General features: G+C 49.6%; 1 protein-coding gene across 1 annotated transcript in view; it reads left to right on the top strand.

Moving 5' to 3' along the window:
* Window positions 1-24,908, top strand: part of LOC147088163 (Fc receptor-like protein 5) — a 162,501-nt gene that overhangs the window by 50,322 nt on the left and 87,271 nt on the right. The window contains exon 2 of the mRNA XM_085977794.1: window positions 17,131-17,424. Within this exon, the coding sequence (XP_085833920.1) occupies window positions 17,131-17,424 (294 nt within the window). The remainder of the gene's footprint in view (window positions 1-17,130; window positions 17,425-24,908) is intronic.

Below are 24,908 nucleotides of genomic sequence, written 5' to 3'. Positions count from 1 at the left end.
GCGGTGCATGTATAATAGAGACTTTTACTCTTTCTGATCGCATCTTCAGCTGGGCTATATTAGCGGCACTGATCTTTTAAAAGCAACCATCTCCTTGTTCTGCTCGTATCCCAGAGTAAAATCTCCGGCCGAATACTGGACTTTGGAGAGAGATCTCGAGCTGATTTAGGTTATTTGGCTCCGCCATTTGATTTCCTTCATTACAACAGCGACTACACTTCAAAAGTACTAAATATGCTGCAAATCACTTTGGGACGTCCCGTGTTCATGAAAGGCGCTATAGAAATGCATGTCTTTCTTTATTTCATTGTAATAAATCCCAAAAACCCCTTTTGAGGAATTTCTGTTTCCGATGTGAAACTCCACTTCAACACCATACAATCATCAGTGACCCGACCTTGCACTGTACACGAAAATCCACAGACCCAAGTTTAAATGTTATTTCTGTATATTTTTCCACAGATCCGCTAAGAACACTAGTGATATTTCTTGATCAATCAACTGGGGTGTATGTAGTAGGAGAGCCAGTCAACATTACCTGCACCGTGAATGGAGATAATCGCGATAAAACCTTCTACATTTACATAAGTAATCAACAGCTGTCTCCGATCAGATCGTTACAAAGGACAACATTGGAACATTCCCGGTTACCAGTAAAGACGAGGGAGGGCAGTACCAGTGCCAAAATGGAACCTCTGTTATGGGAAGGTGGTTAGAATCTCATTGCAGTGACTCTGTGACGGTCACTATAGCAGGTGAGTGACAGGGATCAGAGGCTTTCTGTATGTTTTATTCAAGCTCTTACTATTTATAGAATATCATGCTTTAATCATTGGAACAACATGAATGCTTAAATATAAGGAGAGAGGAAGATAAGCGAATGGGTTTTGATCTTGTTCCTCAACTCTGGACAGGATTCATGTAACATTGGACACTGCATTCAATTTATGTGAAACCATTACCGGCAAAGGCCGTTACTGGAGTGAAGGGAGTGAAATTATTCACGGGGGTAGAGCAAACGGGCGGTAGCGATTCCGCCGCCCGTTTTTGGACCCACCTGATAAAGCTTTCCATTTAATTATGTGTGTAAAATCGAATCATTACCAGTTGCCTCAAGGATCCGCCTAAGGAAAAATGATCCCCTACATGTTTGAACTATCAAAGCTTAGTGCCACAATGACAGCACGGTGGCAGGGAATTAACACCAGTGAGTGTAGCGGCACCTCAAGTAGGGCTGCAGGCTGACTGGCCTTGACATATTACAGGTTTCCCTGTCTGAGAACAGAATCTGCGTGCCGACACTTTCAAAATGATCCTGTTATGCGGGATATTTTAAACTAATTACATTGTGAGGTTCCATAACTCTCTCTGCATTGCATTTCGGTTACAGTTTATAAACACGGGACCTCCAGCACCCAGAAGGACAAGGGCAGCAGGGGAAAAACATCACCTTCAAGTTCACAAAAACCAACACTTCCAAATTCCCCGCTAACATCCTCAACTCCAAGTTCCCCTCCACATAAACGCTATGGCTACTAGAGCAGGTCGGAGGCGAGGAATTCCGCAGCAGATGCATCGTCTCCTGATTCCGCAAAATACTTCCACCATCTACATGCAAATGTCAGTGGTGTAAATGAATAAGCTACACAACCTCCTACTCAGGAAGCTTGAAACCATCCAGGACAAAGCAGCCCTAATTCATTGCCACCCCATTCAACAGCTTAAAAATTCACTCTGTCCATCACCGGTGCACAGTGGTTGCGGTGTGTACCACCTACAAAATGCACTGCAGCATCTCACAAATATTTGTTCAGCAGCACCTCACACAACTGCAAGCTCTCCCAACCAGAAGGACAAGGGCAGCATGCACATGGGAAAACCATTATCTCCAAGTTGCCCTCCATGTTACAGACCAACCTCATTTGGACATATATCGCTGCTCCTTCATTGTCATTAAAGAAAATTCTTATAACGCACTATATGGTTGTGCACTTTGACCGCATCAGACTCACAGCGGTTCAATTAGAAGACCACCCACCACCTTCTGAAGGGGAAACTTAGGATGCACAGTAATTGCCGGCCATGCCAGTGACTACCACAACAGTAATGATAACAATAATTGCGGGCCCACCAAAACAGCTCGATTATATGAAAGGTGTGAACGTCACAGCCTCGCTGAGATTGGTGTCTAAGGAGGAGAATTTCGGTATCGCCCCATTTGGGGTGCAATTCTTGGCCGGGCGCAAGGCTTTGTGCCCAGCGCAAGTTATCGCCACCTACTGCAAAATTGTTCTGTTTCGCCCCTGAAGCCGATTGCAGCGCTAAATCAGGTGCTGCACGACTCTCTTAAGGCGCGAAGCTGGAGGAGCGAGGTGCTAACTCAGAGGGCGGGCACAGTGCAGGTGCTGTCAGTTAGCGATTGCACACAGACACGCAGGTGCAAGTCAGCTCTTAAAGGGGAGGGTCGAACTTGATTTGCAGCTGCACATTGCGCATCAGAACCCTGAATCTCGGCCTTGACAGACCTGTTGCCAAATCCTGCAGCCAAGTACCATGGAGAGGGCCAGGGAGCGAGCGCAGCATTTCAGTCAGGGTGCCTTGGAGGCTCTGGTGGGCGTGGTGGAGCGCAGGCAATCTCTCCTGTACCCGGAGAGTGGCAGGAGGCCTCTGCGCAGCGAGTACCGAAAAGCTTGGAGGGAAGTGGCTCACAGACTGACCTCCAGCAGCATGGTGCCTAGGAGAGGGAGCAGTCAGAGGCACCGAGGCCCACAGCCCCGAGACCGGAGAAGCAGCGGACCTGCGCGGGAGCAGCCCGAGGCGGGAGAGCTTAAAGGCTTGAGAGGGAGCAGTCAGAGGCACCGAGGCCGACAGCCCCGAGACCGGAGAAGCAGCGGACCTGCGCGGGAGCAGCCCGAGGCGGGAGAGCTTAAAGGCTTGAGAGGGAGCAGTCAGAGGCACCGAGGCCCACAGCCCCGAGACCGGAGAAGCAGCGGACCTGCGCGGGAGCAGCCCGAGGCGGGAGAGCTTGAAGGCTTGAGAAGGAGCAGTCAGAGGCACCGAGGCCCACAGCCCCGAGACCGGAGAAGCAGCGGACCTGCGCGGGAGCAGCCCGAGGCGGGAGAGCTTAAAGGCTTGAGAGGGAGCAGTCAGAGGCACCGAGGCCCACAGCCCCGAGACCGTAGAAGCAGCGGACCTGCGCGGGAGCAGCCCGAGGCGGGAGAGCTTAAAGGCTTGAGAGGGAGCAGTCAGAGGCACCGACCAATCCAGGTTCCAGGAGAGAGGTAAAAAGTAATCGGGACCAGCGGGAGCAGCGAGGAGGAGCTCGGGAGAAAACCCGGCGACCAGCGAGGCCCGAGACCAGTCGGGAGCAGTGAGTCGGAGCCCGGTATAAAAACCGGAGAGAGGCGAGGCCCGAGACCACAGCTGGGGCAGTCGGCAGAGCAGGAGGCCAGTAACTGCTGGGGCAGTCGGGAGAGCAGGAGGCCAGTAACTGGTGAGTTTAAAAGCTCACCTTTCGCGGGCTTTTTCTTTCACAGCTGGTGCAGTCGGGAGAGCAGGAGGCCAGTAACTCTTATATAGGTGGAGCTGTTGCTAAACCCGAAACACTACAGTGTAGTGTCTCCCACCCTTCCACCTCCTCTAACCTTTTAGGGGTTAGGGGAAGTTGAAAAGGTAGGTTCAATTTATTTTATTTCAGGAGCCTAACCTAGGTGGAAAAGGTTCCAGGATAGGAGGCGGCAGTGAAAATACAACACCAGAAAACAGGTAGGTGACTGGTTGGTGAGTACTTTCACAAACTTATTCTAAGTAGAATTCAATAATTAAGCTAAATCGTAGTAAATAAAAGGGTATTGTAAGGGTTAAGTCATGGAAGGGCAGCTCGGACCCGTGTCATGCTCCTCCTGTGCCATGTGGGAAATCAGGGACACTGTCCCTGACAACTATGTGTGCAGGAAGTGTGTCCAGCTGCAGCTCCTAGCGGACCGCATGGCGGCGCTGGAGCTGCGAATGGACTCACTCTGGAGCATACGCGATGCTGTGGATGTTGTGGATAGCACATTCAGTGAGTTGGTCACACCGCAGGTAAAGGCTAGCTCAGACAGTAAATGGGTGACCAAAAGGCAGGGTAAAGGCAGGAAGGTAGTGCAGGAGTCACCTGCGGTCATCTCCCTCCAAAACAGGTTTACCGTTTTGGGTACCGTTGGGGGAGATGACTTATCAGGGGAAGGCACCAGCAGCCAGGTTCAGGGCACCATGACTGGCTCTGCTGCACAGAAGGGCGGGAAAAAGAGGGATAGGGCTATAGTGATAGGGGATTCAATTGTAAGGGGGATAGATAGGAGTTTCTGTGGCCGAGACCGAGACTCCAAGATGGTATGTTGCCTCCCTGGTGCAAGGGTCAAGGATGTCTCGGAGCGGGTGCAGAGCATTCTGAAGGGGGAGGGGGATCAGCCAGTTGTCGTGGTACATGTAGGTACCAACGATGTAGGTAAAAAGAGGGAGGAGGTCCTACAAGCTGAATTTAGGGAGTTAGGAGCTAAATTGAAAAGTAGGACCTCAAAGGTAGTAATCTCTGGATTGCTACCAGTGCCACGAGCTAATAAGTTTAGAGAGAGTAAGATAGATAAGCTAAATACGTGGCTTGAGCAGTGGTGCAAGGGAGAGGGATTTAAATTCTTGAGGCATTGGAACCAGTTCTTGGGGAGGAGTGACCTGTACCAAGGGGACGGTCTACACCTGAACTGTGAGGGAGCCGATGTCCTCGGGGTAATATTTTCTAGGGCGGTTCGGGAGGACTTAAACTAATTTGGCAGGGGGATGGGAACCTAGGTAGTGGAAAAGAGGGAAGTCATATGAAGTCAGAAATAGATGGTAGAAAGGTGAGAAGCAATAAGCAAAGGAGAGAAACACAAAGGGCCAAACTAATTCATAATGAGAGTGTGAAAAAAGCAAGCCTGAAGGCTTTGTATCTTAATGCTAGAAGCATTAGGAACAAGGTGGATGAATTAGTTGTGGAAATAGAGGTAAACAAGTATGATTTGATTGGGATTACAGAAACGTGGCTGCAGGGTGGGCAAGGCTGGGAACTTAACATCCAGGGATATACAATATTTAGGAAGGATCAGCAAAAAGGTAGGGGAGGTGGGGTAGCATTGCTGGTAAAGGAGGGGATTAATGCAATGGAAAGGAAGGATATTAACTCGGATGAAACGGAATCTGTATGGGTAGAAATGAGAAATAGCAAGGGGAGGAAAACGTTAGTGGGTGTGATATATAGGCCTCCAAATAGTAATATGGAGGTGAGGGAAGGCATAAAAAGGGAAATTAGAGAAGCGTGCGATAAGAGCACAGCTGTCATCATGGGTGACTTTAATTTACATATTGATTGGACTACCCAAATTAGTAAAAATTCTGAGGAGGAGGAATTCCTGGAATGTTTTCGGGACGGTTATCTGGACCAATATGTCGAGGAGCCGACTCGAGATCAGGCCGTTTTAGACTGGGTATTGTGCAATGAGAAGGGACTTATCAGCAATCTTCTTGTACGAGGCCCCTTGGGTCAGAGCGATCATAATATGATCGAGCTCTCAGTCGAGATGGAGAGTGAGGAAATTGAATCAGAGACTAAGGTCCAGAACTTAAATAAAGGGAATTACGAGGGTATGAGACGGGAATTGGGTAAGATTGATTGGGTGGTGTTTCTGAGGGGATTGACAGTGGATAGACAATGGCAAGCATTCAAAGATAGAATGGAAGAATTCCAGAACATGTTTATACCGGTTTGGCATAAAAATAAACCTAAAAAGGTGACTCAACCGTGGATAACGAGGGAAATTAGGGACAGCATAAAATCAAAAAAAAGGGCATATCAACTGGCAAAAAAAAGCACCAGACCGGAAGATTGGGGGCAGTACAGGATACAGCAAAAGAGGACAAAGGGATTAATCAGGAAGGGGAAAATAGAATACGAAAGTAAACTTGCAGCAAACATAAAGACAGACTGCAAAAGCTTTTATCGGTATATCAGGAGGAAAAGACTGGTAAAATCCCAAGTCGGTCCCTTGCAGTCCGATTCGGGAGAATATATAATGGAGAATAAGGAAATGGCAGACCAATTAAACTCATACTTTGGTTCTGTATTCACAAAGGAGGACACAAATAACCTCCCAGGAATATCGGCAAACATAGGGACTAATGAGAGGGAGGAGCTGACAGAAATTAGTATCTCTAGGGATATGGTGTTGGGTAAGTTGAGGGGACTGAAGGCCGACAAATCCCCGGGGCCTGATAAACTACATCCTAGGGTACTTAAGGAGGTGGCCCTGGAGATAGCAGATGCTCTAAGGATCATCTTCCGGAACTCCATTGACTCGGGAACAGTACCCGTGGATTGGAGGGTAGCTAATGTTACCACAATATTTAAAAAGGGGGGTAGAGAGAAAGCAGGGAATTATAGACCAGTAAGCCTTACATCGGTTGTGGGCAAAATGCTGGAGTCCATTATTAAGGATAAAATAGCGGAGCACTTGACAAATGGGGAAAGGATCGGACAGAGTCAACATGGATTTACAAAGGGTAAATCGTGTTTGACTAATCTGCTGGAATTTTTTGAGGAAGTAACTGGTAAAATAGATGGGGGAGAGCCAGTGGATGTGGTGTACCTTGACTTCCAGAAAGCCTTCGATAAGGTTCCACACAAAAGATTATCATGCAAAATTAAGGCTCATGGGATTGGGGGCAAAGTATTAACGTGGATAGAGAACTGGCTGGCGGATAGAAAACAGAGAGTTGGAATAAACGGCTCGTTTTCGGAGTGGCAGGCAGTGACCAGCGGGGTGCCGCAAGGATCTGTCCTGGGACCCCAGCTGTTCACAATATATATAAATGATCTGGATCAGGGAATTGGATGTAATATTTCCAAATTCGCTGACGACACTAAACTAGGAGGAGGGGTGGGCTCTGATGAGGATGTCAGGAGGCTACAGTGCGATTTGGACAGGTTGGGGGAATGGGCGGATACGTGGCAGATGCACTATAATGTGGATAAATGCGAGGTTATCCACTTTGGGGGTAAAAACAGGAGGGTAGATTATTATCTAAATGGCAATAGATTGGGAGATGGGGAAGTGCAGAGGGACCTGGGTGTTCTTGTGCACCAGTCACTGAAGGAGAGCATGCAGGTGGAACAGGCGATTAAGAAGGCAAATGGTATGTTGGCCTTCATATCAAGGGGGTTGGAGTATAGGAATAGGGATACCTTACTACAACTGTACAAGGTGCTGGTGAGACCGCATCTGGAGTATTGTGTACAGTTTTGGTCGCCCCATCTGCGGAAGGATGTTCTTGCCATGGAAAGAGTGCAACGGCGATTCACCAGGCTGATACCTGGAATGGCGGGAATGACCTACGAAGAGAGATTAAATAGTTTGGGCTTGTACTCACTGGAGTTTAGAAGATTGAGAGGGGATCTCATCGAAACATATAAAATTATGGCAGGCCTGGACAGGCTGAATTCAGAGAGAATGTTTCCAATGGCCGGGGAGCACAGAACCAGGGGCCACAGTCTAAAAATAGTGGGCAAATCATTTAAAACAGAGATGAGGAAGAATTTCTTCACTCAAAGAGTGGTGAGCCTGTGGAATTCCCTGCCACAGAGGGCTGTGAAGGCTAATTCAATAAATATTTTCAAGAGAGAATTGGATATATTTCTGAAGGCTAAGGGGATTAAGGGTTACGGAGAAAAGGCGGGGACGGGGTACTGAACTGGTAAGATCAGCTATGATCTCAGACGAAGATCAGCCATGATCTCATTGAATGGCGGAGCAGGCTCGAAGGGCCGAATGGCCTACTCCTGTTCCTATCTCTATGTTTCTATGTTTCTATGACCCCTGTGCAATGCAAGAAGACATTCAACAACGTCACTCGGGTTGTCAGGGTGAGTGCCTCTTTTAAAAACCTCTTCATCACTCCATCTCGACCTTGCTTTAAGGCCAAAGGGTCTTGAAAGCCCCGATGCCCAGCACTCCAACACCTTTGGCCATTTCAGGAAACTGACATGCACATTCAGCACTTTGGAAACAGTAAGGGCTATATTCGACCATGGGAGGCATTTCAGCCAAGATCATGGCTGCGCACAGTGAGGGCTATTCCATCATGGGAGGCATATTAGCCAAGATCATGGCTGCACACAGTAAGAGCTATTCCTTCATAGGTGGCATTACAGCCATGATCATGGCTGCATCTTTACTCAGACCCCGTCCTCTTTCTTGCAGGGTAAGCTGGCGCATAATAGGAGACAGCAGCAACAGACTAGGGGAGGCCAGCCTCATCTTCAAGCCCTGACCGATCTGGAGTAACGAGTCTACTGGATTGTGGCAAGCTGGATGCTTGGCCCCGTCACCACTGGAGACGTCGTCCCCGTTCTGGCCAGCAATGGAAAGGTCATCACTTTTTTGACCTCTCTCCTTCCACTTGTTCAACACAAAAGCATTCTTTGACACTCTCGATCCTAATCAGTACAACGGTGCACTCAGTCCTCCCTTGCTGCTGTTGAGTCTGTGTGTTCCAGATATACTTATTTTAAATAAGTGGACACAGACAACAGGAAAAACTTAAACAGGTCTTTACTACTTGAAGGTCAGGGCTGAACTGCTTTACAAATTACTACACAGAGCTTATATACCGGTGTGGTCACCACCGGTACTACAATATACAGTAGCAAGAGAAAGTAGTCCATCTTCTTAAGGTCGTTCTCTTAAGGTGGTACTGGTTACATACACCACAATTCCTCCCTTTTTAGCTTAACAGTGTACACCCCAATTTAAACATAACATGGATAACATATATACAACTTTCATGCAACTGTTCTAAGATTCAGTCTCTGAGGAGGTCTCCTGATCCGAGTTGGATAACGCCTTTCAGGGGTCTCTGATTCTGGTTGCTGGGGTGACTCCTCTAATTGATCTCTTATGGATTGAACAGCCTCATATACGTTTGCGTTTGAGGTAGATGCTACAGGTTCAATAATTTCTTCCACTGGTGTCTCTGCCGTAGCCATGGGTTCGACCCTTGTTCTCGATTCTACAAGTTGGTCAGCATGACGTCGTATTACGTTTTCACCAATCTCTACCGTGTACATCAGGGGTCCTTGTCTGGCACGAATTGTTCCAGATTGCCATTTCTCATTCTTATAGTCCCGGGCTAACACTGGTTGTCCTATTTCGAAACTTCGAGTGGCTTGTTATTTACATGCTGGAACTGTTTGTTTTCGACTTCCCTACGCACATTTGGTTTTAGCAAATCCAACCTGGACCGCAACCTCCTGTTATAAAACATCATGGCAGGACTTTGATTTGTCACTGCATGTGTGGCGTTTCGATATGCCATTAGGAAATTGTCCACCTTGTGTTGTAGTGGAATATGGTCTTCGCTCATGGCCATTATCGCCTTTTTGAACGTTTGCACAAATCTCTCGGCCAACCCATTTGTAGCCGGATGATATGGGGCAGATGTATAATGTTTCATCCCATTCTTCTTCATGAATTTCTGGAATTCTTCTGACACGAACTGTGGTCCGTTGTCTGAACATATCTGTTCTGGCAATCCATTTCTTGCAAATATGGTTCTAAGAACTGCGATCGTCTTTTCCGAGGTAGTGGTCGCCATCTTAATCACTTCTGGCCATTTAGAATGGGCATCTACCGCTATCAAAAACATGGAATCCATGAATGGACCTGCAAAGTCGATATGTACACGCTGCCATGGGGTTGACGGCCATTCCCATGGATGCAGCGGTGCAATTGGAGGTGCATTATGAACTTTTTGGCACCCTGAGCAGCTTTCAGTCAGATCCTCTATTTGTTTGTCGATACCTGGCCACCACACATAAGCCCTAGCAAAGCTTTTCATCTTGACTCCCCCTAGATGACGTTCATGCAGTTCCTTTAGAACTCTCTCCCTTAATTTAGGAGGAATAATCACCCTTGTTCCATACATCAATGTTCCTTGACAAACGGACAGCTGTTCTCGTCTGGCTGAGAATGCCGGTAACAGTGGTTCACCATGTGCTGGCCACCCCTTCACTGTCAATTCGTAGACCCGAGACAGTGTCGGGTCGTTCCTGGTCTCTCTCTCAATACTCGCATTGGTGACTGGCAAACATTCGATGATGGTCGAGTGAAATAACTCAACAGAGTCAACTGTCGGTTCCTCTTCTGCTGTAAGTAGTGACAGGCGTGAGAGCCCATCAGCATTACCATGTTGCTTTGTACCTTTGAATTCGATCTCACATTGATGTGCCCCTAGGAAAAGGGACCATCTCTGGAGCCTTTGCGCTGTCATCACCGAAACACCCTTCTTAGGGTTAAAAATGGAAACCAATGGCTGGTGGTCTGTCAGCAGCGTAAACTTTTGGCCTTGCAGGTAATGATTAAATTATTTTACTCCCCACACGAGGCTGAGAGCCTCCCTATCTATCTGAGCATAGTTGCGCTCAGCGGAGGTCAATGATCTGGATGCGAACGCGACTGGTCTTTCCAAGCCATTTGGCAACTTATGTGATAGCACTGCCCCAATACTATATGGAGAAGCATCACAAGCTAAACGAATAGGCAGCGTTGGGTTAAAGTGAGCCAACACTTCCTTAGAGGTGATCAATGCCTTGCTTTTGTGAAAAGCCCGCTTACAGTCCTCGCTCCACTTCCATGGCACTCCCTTTTGTAAAAGAGCGTTCAGCGGGTGTAGCACCGTGGATAAATTTGGCAGAAACTTATGGTAATAGTTAATCAACCCTAGGAACGACCTCAAATGGGATACATTTTCCGGAGCGGGAGCCTTCACAACAGCTTCGATCTTGTCAGGTGACTTGTGAAGCCCCTCCTGGTCAATGACGTGACCACAGTACGAGATTCGCTTCTGAAAGAACTCACATTTCTGGCGATTAACTCGAAGTCCATACTCTTTCAATCTGGTGAGCACCTGTTCCAAATTAGCAAGGTGTTCCTCATCATCATCTCCTGTAATAGGAATGTCGTCCAGATAGCATTGTGTGCCAGGAATTCCCTGTAATACCTGCTCCATGGCCCTTTGCCAAATCACTGGAGCCGATGCCACTCCAACAACCAGTCTATTATACCGATATAAGCCCTTATGCGTGTTGATCGTGAGATACTGGCGTGACGCTTCATCAACTTCCATCTGTAAGTACGCCTGTGCCAGGTCTATCTTGAAGTGTTTCCCGCCAGACAACGAAGCGAAGATATCCTCAATCCGCGGAAGCGGATATTGCACCATGTGAAGAACCAGGTTAACAGTGATGTTGAAATCGCCACAGATGCGAACCTTCCTCGGTTCCCCCGGCTTGTTGCTCAATGAACGCTTCATGACGGGAACAATGGGCGTGGCCCATTCACTCCAGTCCACCTTTGACAGTACTCCTGAACGTTCTAGCCCTTCCAGCTCAGCTTCCACAGCAGGTCGTATCGCATAAGGTACCGGTCTGGCTTGGAAAAATTTCGGGTTTGCATGTTCTTCAACCTTGATGTTTGCCGTAATTCCTTTCAGTGTTCCCAGTCCCTGTTGGAACACCTACTTAGCATCGTCCAATATTCTGGACAGTCGTTTAGGTTTGACATCGTCCTTTTTACCGGAATCTGCAGTTAGTGCTTTTAATGAATGCCGGTCCATATTTATTCTCCTGATCCATTCCCCTCCCAGTAGTGGTGGACCTCCCTCAGGTAACACATACAAGTCCATTCCTTTGCTTTCTTTACCCTTGTGGACCACATTTACTTTTATCTTTCCGATGGGGTATACTCTTTGCCCTGTGTATGTTTTCAATACAATCTCCGTATCCCTTAGGGGAATGTGTGAGAATAACCTTTTGTAATCTTGCTTATTCATGACCGTCAATGCCGATCCCGTGTCCAATTCCATCTTCACTTGGACTCCTGCTATCTGGAGTGTAACCCAAATAGTTTGGTGGTCTGCTGTGTTACCCACATTATGTATTCTTAGACAACGCAGTTCCTTACTGCTGGAGTCTTAATCCGTCTTCTGTTCATCCGAACTGTTCTCTGTCACTTTGTGTAATTTTTTGTACTTCTTCTGTGGTGACTTTTTGTTGCTGGTCTTCTTTCCTGACCGGTATACTTTCGCTATGTGACCGAGTCTGCCACATTTTCTGCATTCTTGATCTTTGAACCAGCACTGGTTCTGATCGTGCGTTGTCCTTCCGCAACGATAGCACTTTACTGCACCCAATGCAATTTGATTGGTGCTGAGTTCCGATGGCCTTATCTGCATTTCTGCGGTGCCTCGTGCTGCCGCCTCATGCGATGCTGCAATGGTGACAGCTTTATCTAGCATAAGGTCATTTTCCTCTAGCAGTCGCTTCTGAGTTCCTTCTTTTAATAGTCCACACACGAACTTATCTCTCAGAGCATCTGCTAGTCCTGTACCAAACTGACAGTACTTTGATAGCTTGCACAGTTCAATTAAGAATTCAGCGTTGCTTTCCTCTTTCAGCTGCGTTCTTCTGTAAAATTTAAATCGTTCCGCTATCAGCAGCGGCGTGGGGTTTAAATGCTCTTGCAGGATAGTAACAATATTCGCGAAAGTCTTATCTGCCAGTTTATCTGGTGTTACAAGGTGCCTTAATAACCCGTACATCTTCGCGCCCATCGAGTTTAATAGGGTTAGTGCTTTCTTTTCAGCCGGTATCTCATTTGCTGTACAATAAACTTCAATACGCACCACATAAGTGGCCCAATCTTCGACATCGCTATCAAAAGCAGTGAGGTTACCGTTTTTAGGCATCCTTGTAAGTTTCTTTAAGTATTTATTTATTTTTTCCAAAATGGCGGCTTCCCACGCTTGGCGGCTTTTCCCGCGCTTGTCTTCTTCCTGCGCCGACTACAATGGCGGATTCCCGTGCTTGGCTTCTTCCCCCGCTGGCTACAATGGCGATTACCGCGCTGTTGCCGTTCTCGCCTCCCAACGGTCCTTAATTTCCCCCGACGCTGCTGCTTTTACTCCCCGCTGTCCTCGTGGGTATTAGCGCTTCCTTTCTTGCTGCGCGTCTGTTCCAATTGCAGCCCGGCCCTTTACACCGGCTGTGGTCGAGTTCTCCACCCTTTTTCCTCCAATCTCGCCCCCCTTCTCCACTGACAAGGCGGCCGACTTTCTGCCCGTGTCGCTAGATCGGCTTACCCACCACCGTGGAAGAAGGATGATCACTGCCTCTCGCTGATGGTGGACTTCGTGGTCAGCAATTCCAACCCAGGTTCTCGATGCCTCCCGTGCGAATGCAGTGCTCAGCAGGATGATGAGGGCGGATGCCTCTTCTCGACGCCCGTTCTGGGGACGAAGCTGCCTTGGATGGAATTGCCGCTGGGTAAGATCGACTCGTCGCCACTGTTGAGTCTGTGTGTTCCAGATATACTTATTTTAAATAAGTGGACACAGGCAACAGGAAAAACTTAAACAGGTCTTTACTACTTGAAGGTCAGGGCTGAACTGCTTTACAAATTACTACACAGAGCTTATATACTGGTGTGGTCACCACCGGTACTACAATATACAGTAGCAAGAGAAAGTAGTCCATCTTCTTAAAGTAGTTCTCTTAAGGTGGTACAGGTTACATACACCACAGCTGCCACCCTGTCCTTACGCTAAAGCCACTGTTGTAGCTCCCTGCTTTCAGATGCTGATTCACCAGTTGAGGATGCGGACCCTCAAGCTACCACTGGGAGCGAATCTGAAGGCGAGTAGGAATAGCAAGCTGGGGCATCAGTGCAAGCCTCTGCCGAGGCAGCCCATGGCCATCCTGGGGATACGCCTTCCCTGGAGTGGACCGGGGGTAATGGTCTGATGAGGGTGAAGCTCCAGGACCCAGCGGGCAGCAGCAACGCGAGTCGGGTAGGGAAGCTCGGGGGCCTTCTCCCCGGAGGGAGAGTATGGTTCGAGTCCTGCTGCAGTGAGCGCAGAAGAGGGGCGGCTCCTCGCTGAAATGAGCGCCCAGGCAGAGCAAAGGCACGCAGAGCTCATGGCTGCAGTGGCAAGGATGCCCGAATCCAGTGAGTCACTGGCAAGGAGTGTCCAGGACTTTGGTGCAGCACAGGCGTCTGCCACGCAAATGCTAAATGCTGCAATGCAGTCAGTGGCTGGTCTCATGCAGATGCATATTGAGGCCACGAGAGCACTAACTGATGTCACCCTCGCTGGGTCAGACAGGTTTCCCAGGGGCCTTTTCCATGCCACAGCAGGCAAGTAATCAGTGTTCCCGCAGATTGCTGCACATGCTGAAGTGCTGCCCCGTGGGAGTGCCAGTGTATCGTTCGAGCGGGGAGTTGCTGCCCTCTCTCAGGTTGACAGCATTACTGCTGCCAGCACTGCCACTTTTCCACTGCATTTGCCACCACCTGTAGGACAGACTGCTGCTGCACATTCAGAGTTGGAACAGCCAGCAGTCGAGCCCTCCAGGCCCAGATCTGGTCCAGGCTGTCCCTCAAGTGCATCTGCAGTATCAGTTTCTGACACTCAGCAGCCTTCCCCCAGCCTTGCTGCAGCCACTGGGGTCCCAGTGCGGAGGAGCTTCAGGGTGGGAAGGCGGCAATTTCGCAATGGAAGCAGATCACCCTCGACAGGCAAAAAGTAGAAGGTGTGGCAAAATGTGCGTCATTGTTTTTTTGAAGGTCGAGGATCGTGGACATATTTTTGTTACTGTTTTGGACATTGTCTCCAGGTTGTGAGAGCCAGTTATGTGATTGACTGTTACTTTGTGTGTTTCTTTCTATTACTTTGTCATGCGGGAAGGATACACAGTTTTGTTAAGAAAGAAGTGTCTTATTTCAAAATTTGCACGTTTGCGTTTTGCACTCATTGTTGCCTTGACCGGCTTAGGGGTTGCGGCATGGTTCCATTCAGGTTCTTTGAATGGCACAAGCCATTCCCTCAGAGGGGGCCTAGAAGCGACATGTTATAAGCCTTTGACGAACGGCCATTGCACTTTGTGCCTCCCTCCCATCTTGGTGCTGCTGCTCCTCCTCCTCCTCCTCGTCCTCCTCCTCCTCTGCTGGTGCTCCAAGGCCCGCTGGCACTGGCTGGGTCCTGAGGATTGCCAGGTGATGCAGCATGCAGCAGGCAACAACGAAGTGGGAGACTCGCTCAGGCGAGTAATGCAGGGCTCCTCCAGAATGGTCCAGACAGCGGAACCATGGCTTGAGCACGCCGATTGTGTGCTCAACGATGTTCCTGGTAACTTGATGGCTCTCATTGTATCGTTATTCTGCAGGGGTACTGGGCGAACGGAGCGGGGTTATCAGCCAGGTGCACAGAGGATAGTCCTTGTCTGTGACAAGCCAGCATCCTGTGTGAAGCGGGGCCTCAAAATGGACTTCCACAGAAGTCTGATGCAAGATGAAGGCATCGTGACGGCTGCCTGGAAAGTGGGCTTTGACAGCGAGTATCAGCTGTCTGTTGTCACAGACCAACTGGGCGTTCAAGGAATGGAAGCCATTTCGATTGCAGAAATCCTTGGCATTCTGTTGCGGAGCCTGCAAATCCACATGGGTGCAGTCAATGGCGCCCTGCCCCATGGGGAAGCCCGCTATTCTTGCAAAGCCCGCTGCACAATCTTGCTGCTTATCCGGGGTCATCGCAAAATAGATGTACTCTCTTCTCCTTTTAAAGAGGGCATTTGTGATTTGACGGATGCAGCAATGCACCGTGAACTGGGAGATATTGGCAATATCCCCAGTAGCAGATTGAAAGGAGCCGGTGGCATAAAAGTTGAGAGCCACTGCTAACATCAGTGCCACTGACAGAGACGTTCTGCTCCTCGGTTGAGGTTGCAGATCAGGCTGGAGGAGGTAGCAGATCTCAGTGACCACCTCCTTGCTGAATCGCAACCTTTGCAAATACTGCTCCTCAGACATATTGATGTATGAGAACTGTTGTCAGAAAAACCTGAGATGGTAATTTCTCCTGTACTGACGCCTGTTGGCCCTGCTCTTTCTGGCCATGATTGCCTCTCTATCTCTGCGTCTCTGTGCCCTCTCAATGTGAGGGAGAAGCACGACGTTCCCATCCATTGCAGCCCCCATAATATGAGGACACTCAAAGTTATGCCGGTGAAAAAGCAAAGCAACTACAAAGATATGGGCAGAAGCCAAAACTACCTCAGACAGCGTTGACTCAATGCAGAAGTCTCTCTTTCTCCATTTGTCTCTCTGCGAATCTCTCCCTCTCTCTCAGAACGACTGGCCCAAAAATGGCTACCACACAGAAGACAGGAAGAGCCCCTTTAAATAGCGACGCCCCAGCCCCACAGCGACTGGAAAGCGTTCCAGTCAAGCTGTCTTTCATAGCGACAGGCAGAAAGGAGGGGGGCACCACTGAATTTCCAGTCTGGGGCGCCCCAAGTGCATTGCACTCTGGAATGACGTCAAGATCTGGGTGCGCAGGAGAGTGGGTGGTAGGGTTTAGCGCTGCCGCTAAATGTCCGCACAATTTCTCAACAGGCACAGGCCTCGCCTTGCCCAGGTTCTAGTTTGTTAGCGCCCCACTTATCGCCCTCTTAAAGCACTAACAGGTGTCGCTCACAACTGAATTTCTCCCCCTAAGTGCTGATCCTTGGCAGAAGTTTCCTACTTGCACTGGTACTGGTCGCAGTGCGGGTATAATGGAGACTTTCACTCTTCAGATCGCATCTTCACCTGAGATGGTTAGCAGCACTGGGCATTTAAAACCAACCATTTCCTTGTTCCGCTCGTATCCAAGAGTAAAATCTCCAGCATAAAACCAGACTTTGGACAAAGAACTCGAGCTGATTTATGTTCTTTGGCTCTGTCATTTGATTCCCTACATTACAACAGCGACTACACTTCAAAATTGACAACTTGGCGATAGAGCTCCTTGGGATGTCCCAAGGTCATGTAAGGTGCTATAGAAATGCAAGTCTTTTTTATTACTTTGTAATCAAATCCAGAACTCCCCTTTTGTGGAATCTCTGTAAGCGATGTGAAACTGCACTTCAACACTACAAATCATCATTGAGTTTCCAACCTGGAACTGCACATGAAAGTCCGCAGATCCATTTCCAATTGCACTTTCCAGTTTTTTTTACCACAGATCCGCTAACAACACCAATGATATCTATTGACCAACCAAGTGCGATGTATATAGTAGGAGAGATGGTCACCGTTCCCTGCGCCATGCCCGGAAATTATCTCGATAAAACCTTCTACTTTTACAATGATTGTCAATGGCTGTACTCCGAAAAAATCGTCACAAAGGATAACATTGAAACATTCCTGGATACCAGGAAAGACCAAGGAATGCGGTACCAGGTCAAATATGGAACCTCTGTCAATAGATGGTGGTTAGAATCTTATCGTAACGAGTCTGTGTCGTTCACTGTAGCAGGTGAGTGGCAGAGATTGTGAGTGTGTTTATTCGTTGCTCCTGATACATTCATAAAATCATGCTTCAATCACTGCAAGAAAAGCAAAGATTTAATATCAGGAGTGAAGTGGTAACCGCATGGGTTTTGATCCAATTGCTCAACTCTTGACAGGATCCCTGTAAAACTGGGCATTGCATTCGCTCGCTGTGAATCTATTACCGGCAAAGGGCGCGACTGATGATAAGGCAGTGAAAATCGTCATGGGTGCTGGCAGGAAATGGGTGAAACAGATCTGCTTCCCGTATCGCACCTGTCTGATTTATGCTTCCATTGTAGACAATGCAAGGAATATCCGACGATGTGCAAAAGCTGATGATGATGAGCCATCGCCCATTTTCGCCTAATGTCCAAGATGAATTTATACTCCATTACGTCAGAATTTTGTGAATTGAAACCCGACGACAAGCAGGAGCTCGCAGCCTGCAGCGACACTTGGAGGGTAAATTTAACCACATCCTCCAGGCGGGAATGTGGTGGATAGGGATCGGCCTCCCGTTTTACTCTTCGCCCAATAATACAATCCATTGAATTGAATGGAGCGTTAGGTCGTGCTAGATAACAAATGCCGCTGTATCTCGGTACTGAAGGAATGCTGAATAACAACAGAAAATGCTGGAAAAACTCAGCAGACCAGGCAACATCCGTGGAGGGAAATTAGAGTGACTTTTCGGGTCTAACCATTTTCAAACTGGAAAGGAAATAAAATAGATCGAAGGCAGGGCTGCGATAGAACAAAAGAAGTAAAAGAAGTAAAGGAGACAGTAAGAGGTATTCAAAAAGTTATGAAGATCAACAAGTTTGAAGAGCCAAACGGAGATCCGTCGAAGAGAAGAGCAGAACTTCTTCAAGGTAGGCATTCCTAGAAGAGGTGTGGCAGTGAACCAAACACTTGTACGATAGCAAAATACTGCAGATGCTGTAAAACCGAAACGAAAACAGAAAATGCTGGAAACACTCAGCAGGCCAGCTAACATCCGTGGAGAGAAATTAGAGTGACGTTTCGGGTCTAACCCTTTTTCAAACTGGTAAGGAAACAAAATAGATCGAAGGCAGGGCTGCGATAGAACAAAAGAAGTAAAAGAAGTAAAAGAGACATTAAGAGGTATTAAAAAATAATGAATATCAACAAGGTTGCTCAGCCAAATGGAGATCCCATCGAAGAGAATTGCAGAACTTCTTCAATGTAGGCATTCCTAGAAGAGGTGTGGCATTGAACCAAACACTGAGGGAATGCTGTGTTATGGAGCTGAGAGACCTGATTATTTGCGTTGTGAGGATCAGACATTCTGACAGGGGGACTGCAGGCTGCCTGTTGTCATCACACAATCTCTGTCCCTGATTTCCAATTTTACCAACTAAATGTCTGGAACTACCACAGCGAAATGTTTAATGTTAAATGGCTTCATCCGGCCAGAGTTATAACTCCACTGAATGTATGGTCACCTCATGAGGCTCCGCCAGACTATCTGGCCATGTCAGATTTCAGATTCTCAGTCAGATAAGCGAAACTGCGTAACGAGTTTTTCAAAATCATCCTGATATGAAATATTTTAAACAACTACATTGTAGGTTTCCATATCGCTCAATGGATTGCATAGTGGTTAGCAGTCAGATTGGTCCCTTCAAATTCCTTTAAATGCTCCACACCGATTATATCGCAATCAAAATATATTTCACTTTATTGGTATTTACAAAAAGCAGTTGTAATTGCGAATTGCGACGGAATGTTGGAATTTTACACATCAGCCCCGTGCCCACCAATGAGAAAGTACTATTTTTCCTGTTACATCTATTTGAAAATTCGTGCACAACTCACTTGAACCCTGTTGAAAGTCTGCAACACCATTTTCTCAAATTCGCCATTTAACATGTAATAATCACTGCACCACACAAAATGTGTCAACACAGACATATTAATTGATAAGATGACCATCAGCCCTTTCTCCCAATACAGAGCTGGCTATAATTCGACCATTAACTATCATCGATGCAGTTCATACATTAATATCCAATCAATTACTAACTGACTCAGGTAGGGTTACGAAAAAGAAGACAGTGGCCTAGAAATTCAGTGGATAGCACCAGCCGTTAACGCCATAAGAGGGGTCTACTTCCAGCGCTAGGCACTTTGCGCCCAGGCGCAGCGTGATCCACGCCGACGCCCAAATTCAGTTGACATTTAGCGCCAGTGCAAAGTGTTTGCGCCCGCTCAGGTGCGCGCGCAGCTTATGACGTCATATCGGCGCGCAATGCTGTTTGTGCGCCCCAAACCGGAAATTCAGTGGCGCCCGCCCAATGTGGGCGTGGCGCTGCTAAGAACTGTGAAGTGGAACGCAACAGAGGCCCTGTGGGCCTCGGGGAGCGCTAATTAACAGGCACTTACACTGACCTATAAAGCCCAGCCATTTTGCTGCAATGACTTTACTGCTTTGGATTTCTGGACAGAGACCAAGGGACAGAGCTAACTGATTTGGGACAACATAGGAGAGGTATTTTTGGCTTCTGGCCAGTGCTTTGACATTTGACTCATTGTGATTTCACTGTTTTCAACTTCATTATGGGGGCTGTATGGGGGTGCAACCGTGAGTTGCAGCATTATGTGCGAAGGGCTCACAGACGCTGTGAGAGAGGGCCAGCCATGCCTAGACGCAGAGGGGCCATCAGGCGTCGGCAACGTAGGCCTTACACACTCAGGCAATACCGGCAGCAAGTGTCCTATCTCACCATGACTGCGGCGCATTGTGTTAAGAGGCTGCGCTTCAGAAGGGAGGTGGTTGCAGAGATCTGCCAGCTGCTTCACAGAGATCTGCGTCCACAGCTGATGCGCAGGACGTCTCTCTCGGTGGAAGAGAAGGTCACGGTGGCTCTGAGTTTTTATGCAAGTGGCTCCTTCCAAGCTGCTGCTGGGGACATAGTGAACATCTCCCAGTTTGCCACACATCGCTGCATCCGGCAGGTCACCGATGCACTTTTCGCGAGGAGACACCAATTCATCTCCTTCCCCATGACCCGACAGAGGCAGGAGCAGCGTGCAGTCGGATTTGGCAGGTTCGCGGGCTTCCCCATGGTGCAGGGCGCCATTGACTGCACGCATGTGGCTACGCGGGCACCTATCCACAATGCCAAGGATTACTGCAACCGGAAGGGCTACCATTCCCTCAATGTGCAGCTGGTGTGTGACCACAGGCAGTGCATCCTAGCTGTCAATGCCCGCTTCCCAGGAAGCAGCCACGATGCATTCATCCTGCGCCAGACTACTGTGGCTAACATGTTCGAGGCACAGCCTCCACCAAGGGGATGGCTTATTGTGTACATGGCTCATGACCCCGCTCCGCGTGCCCAGGACCCCAGCGGAGGAGGCATACAACGAAAGCCATCAAGCCACAAGGAACATCATAGAGCAAACGATAGGCATCCTCAAGCAACGGTTCTGCTGCCTGGATCGTTCCGGCGGCTCTCTACAGTACTCGCCGGATAGAGTCTCCCAGTTCGTCGTCGTGTGCTGCATGCTGCACAACCTGGCTATCCGCAGGACTCAGGCACTGCCACCTGACATTGCACCACCACCTCAGGAGGACGAGCAGGAGGACCATAAGGAGGAGGAGGAGGAGGAGGAGTACCAGCCAAGGAGGGAGCCACAAGGTCCAAGGGCCGTCCGCCGGGGGCTTATTGCTCGACACTTCTAGGCCCCCTGTCAGGGAATGGGATGTGGAAATGTACGCACCTGAAGGCAGCCGCTCCGCAAGCCCTCAGCCGGTTAACGCAACAACCACTTGAAACATGACACCTGGACATGCTGAATAAATAAAACGCTTTATTTCACAAACTCAGGGCCCTTCCCACATGAAACAGAAAAACAGACAAAAGCCCCAAAAAACAGTCAAAAACATCTGTTGCTCCCAAAACCTGGGGAGGACTTACAAAACTTGGCCATTCAAATGGCCTTCAACATCGGCCTTACAAAAATAAGGGCCCCCCTCCACAACACAAACACCCCCATAAAAACAAACAAGGCCTTGATCTTCAGCCTTCCCAAAATAATCCCCCCCAAAACACAAGCCCCCCCATATATAAAAAAACGCTCTCACCACACTCTAGTGGGTGTGCCGAGAGGGCGAGTCCTTAGACAGCCTTCCCCGGCCCCTGCCCGACCTGCTGCTCCGCCTCAACCTGGGCCCTGTGGCTGGGACAAGGCTGGGGGAAGGCTCATGAGGGCCCCGAGGCATGTCGGCAGATGCCCTTGGGGGTCGGCCGAGACGACGCACGTCCCGGGAGGGGCCGGCTGCTGACTGCTGCAGCTGTCGCTGGCCAGCATCAGTGCCAGCAGCAGCTCGTCGCACCTTGGCTGGGGGAGTGGCAGTGTCGGCTGCACCAAGGGGGGCAAGCTGGCTGATGGCAGGCGCGCGATGTTCGCCAGAGACACTGGCACTCGGCCGGCCTGGCAGTGCAGCAGGCACAGCTATCTGTTGGAGGCCAGACCGCTGTGCTGCAGCAGGGCGGTGGGTGCCATGGCAAAGCCTCTGTGCCACAGCGAGTTTGGCAGAAGTGAGTGCCCGAACTGCCCTGGTATGTGGCCGCATCAGCTGTGCCAGTGTCTGGACGGCACCACTCATCTCGCGAGTCGTGTCCTGCACTGCCGCGAGATGCTGGACACCCATGTCATGGGCTGCCGTGAGTTGTTCCACCCCCCTGGCCTGTGATGCCCCGAATGCGACCACACTCTGAGCCAGGGACTGAATGGCCTGAGGCATCTGGTCCACAACCCCCATGAACTCCTGGTGGCGCCGCTCAGAGGCCGCCGAGATCTCTTCAAGGAGGCACACCATCTGGGCGAGGGCCCTCTCCGGACTGGAGGGAGGACTCTCCCTCTGGGGAGAAGGCGGCCAAGCTGGCCGAACCCTCCCGCCTGCCTCAACCCCACTGGGCCCAGGATCTGCCCTCCCCTGCAACACTTCCCCCTGGCTCTCCTGCATGCCAGACGTCCCCCCTCCATTGCCATCTGCTGGCGCGGCTGAGGGTTCCCCCGATGTGCCGCCTTCCTCCTGGTCCTCGTTGTCCTCCTCCTCCAAGGGCCTGGCACTCGGAGCTTCAGGGACCACCTCCTCCTCAGCAGCTGAAAGCAGGAAGGCATAAGATTAGCTTTAGAGTGAGGACACGGCATCAGCGAGGGAGGCCTGAGAGGTGGCTTTATGTGCATTTGTCGGTCAGTGGGAAAGGATCTAGATCTGAAGTGCTAGGACAACGAGAGCGGTCCAACCGGTCATGTCCTTACCAGTGGGTTCCAGTACAGGGTCCGCATCTCCGATCGCAACAGGGCCAGTCACCCGGGAATGCATGAGTCCAGCCACGCTCTCCTCCAGATCAGTGAGCGCCTGGTACTGGGGACGGCCTCCACCGGTGACAGTCTGGCTCCTCAAATTCCTTGCCAGCTTGGCCTGCAAGAGAAAGGACGGACAGTGTGGTGCCCTGTTGCTGTGTGCACTGCCTCCCATGGTGGAATAGCTTGGCCAGTGTGGTGCCCTGTTGCTGTGTGCACTGCCTCCCATGGTGGAATAGTTTGGCCAGTTTTGTAAGTGCAGAAAGTGCTATTGATGATCATACCAGTGCCATTGCTGCGGGAGGAGGGCTGCCCATTAGGCCTTGAGGTCCCTTTGCCCATAATGTGAGGTTCACATGCAAGGATGAGGAGGACACTGGAAAGGGTACTCAGCTTCACCCACCGAGTGAGGTCGTTGAACTTCTTGCGGCATTGGTCCGCACTCCTGGGGACATCGCAGGCGGATGACACCCTGCGGGCGATTTTCCTCCAGGCTTTCCTGTACTCGCTACTGGGAGCTTTGTTGCGACTCTCCGGGCACAAGATCTGTCTTTTGTCCTCCACACCATTAATGAGCACCCTCAGAGCATGCTCGGAGAAGCACTGCGCTCGTTCACGGGCCCTCTCCATGTCTCCTGGTGCTATTTTGGCCCACCAGCAGTGTTGAGGCCTAGCTGCAGGGCTCCAGTATGCAGGGCGTGGCAGCAGTCAAAGTCGACCCTTCCCCCTTTAAGAGCAGGCCAGCGTCAGGGTGTCTGCTGTCAATCAAAACATGACTGCACCTGCGCTGCGCCCGGCCTCGGCGTTATCAGGCCGCATCGCCGGATTAGTGCCTGAACAGAGCATTGCAATGCCAGTTTCAGCGCTCGGCCAAACTCTTGGCCAACTCTACTGAATTTCTGCGAGGTGGCCTGCAGTTTCCGGCGGGCGCTAACTTTAGCGAGCGCCCGACTTTAGCGCCCCAAATGTGTCCAGACTGAATTTCTAGGCCAGTGTATACATAGATACATAGATACATAGAAGATAGGAGCAGGAGTAGGCCATTCGGCCCTTCGTGCCTGCTCCGCCATTCGATGAGATCATGGCTGATCCTTTAATTCAGTATCCCGTCCCCGCCTTCTCTCCGTAACCCTTAACCCCTTTTGCCCGTAGAAATATATCTAATTCCCTCTTAAATATATTTAATGAGCTGGCATACACTGCCCTCTGTGGCAATGAGTTCCACAGGTTCACCACTCTCTGAGTGAAGAAATTCCCCCTCATCTCTGTCCTAAATGGTTTAGCCCTTATCCTTAAATTATGTCCTCTAGTTCTGTTCTCACCCGCCAAGGGAAACATTCCTTCTGCATCCAGTCTGTCTAGACCTGTCAGAATTTTATACACTTCTATGAGGTCCCCTCTCAATCTTCTAAACTCCAGTGTGTACATCCCTAAACTACATAGTCTCTCCTCATAGGTCATTCCCGCCATTCCTGGTATCAGCCTGGTGAATCGCCGCTGCACCCCCTCCATGGCAAGAACATCCTTCCTCAGATGAGGCGACCAAAACTGTACACAGTACTCGAGGTGTGGTCTCACCAGTGCCCTGTACAGCTGCAGCAAGGTATCCCTGTTCCTGTATTCTAACCCTTTTGCTATGAAGGCCAGCATACCGTTTGCCTTCTTGACCGCCTGTTGCACCTGCATGCTCGCCTTCAGTGACTGGTGTACAAGAACACCCAGGTCTCTCTGTACTTCCCCCTCTCCCAATCTATTGCCATTTAAATAATAATTTGCCCTCCCGTTCCTGCACCCAAGGTGGATAACTTCGCACTTGTCCACATTATAGTGCATCTGCCATTTATCCGCCCAATCGCCCAGTCTGTCCAAATCGCTCTGGAGCTTCCTGGTCTCTTCCTCTGAGCCCACCCCCCCTCCTAGTTTAGTGTCGTCTGCAAATTTGGAAATGCTGCATCCGACTCCCTGATCCAGGTCATTAATGTAAATTGTGAACAGCTGGGGGCCCAGGACAGATCCCTGTGGTACCCCACTTGTTACTGCCTGCCATTCAGAAAATGAGCCGTTTATTCCAACTCTCTGTTTTCTATCTGACAGCCAGTTCCCTATCCACGCCAAAACTTTCCCCTT

The sequence above is a fragment of the Somniosus microcephalus genome, unplaced genomic scaffold (assembly GCF_052327205.1).
Source record: "Somniosus microcephalus isolate GS21.2 unplaced genomic scaffold, FLI_Smic_1.0 unresolved_chr5, whole genome shotgun sequence".
NCBI lineage: Eukaryota > Metazoa > Chordata > Chondrichthyes > Squaliformes > Somniosidae > Somniosus > Somniosus microcephalus.
This window is presented reverse-complemented; position numbering and strand designations above follow the sequence as displayed.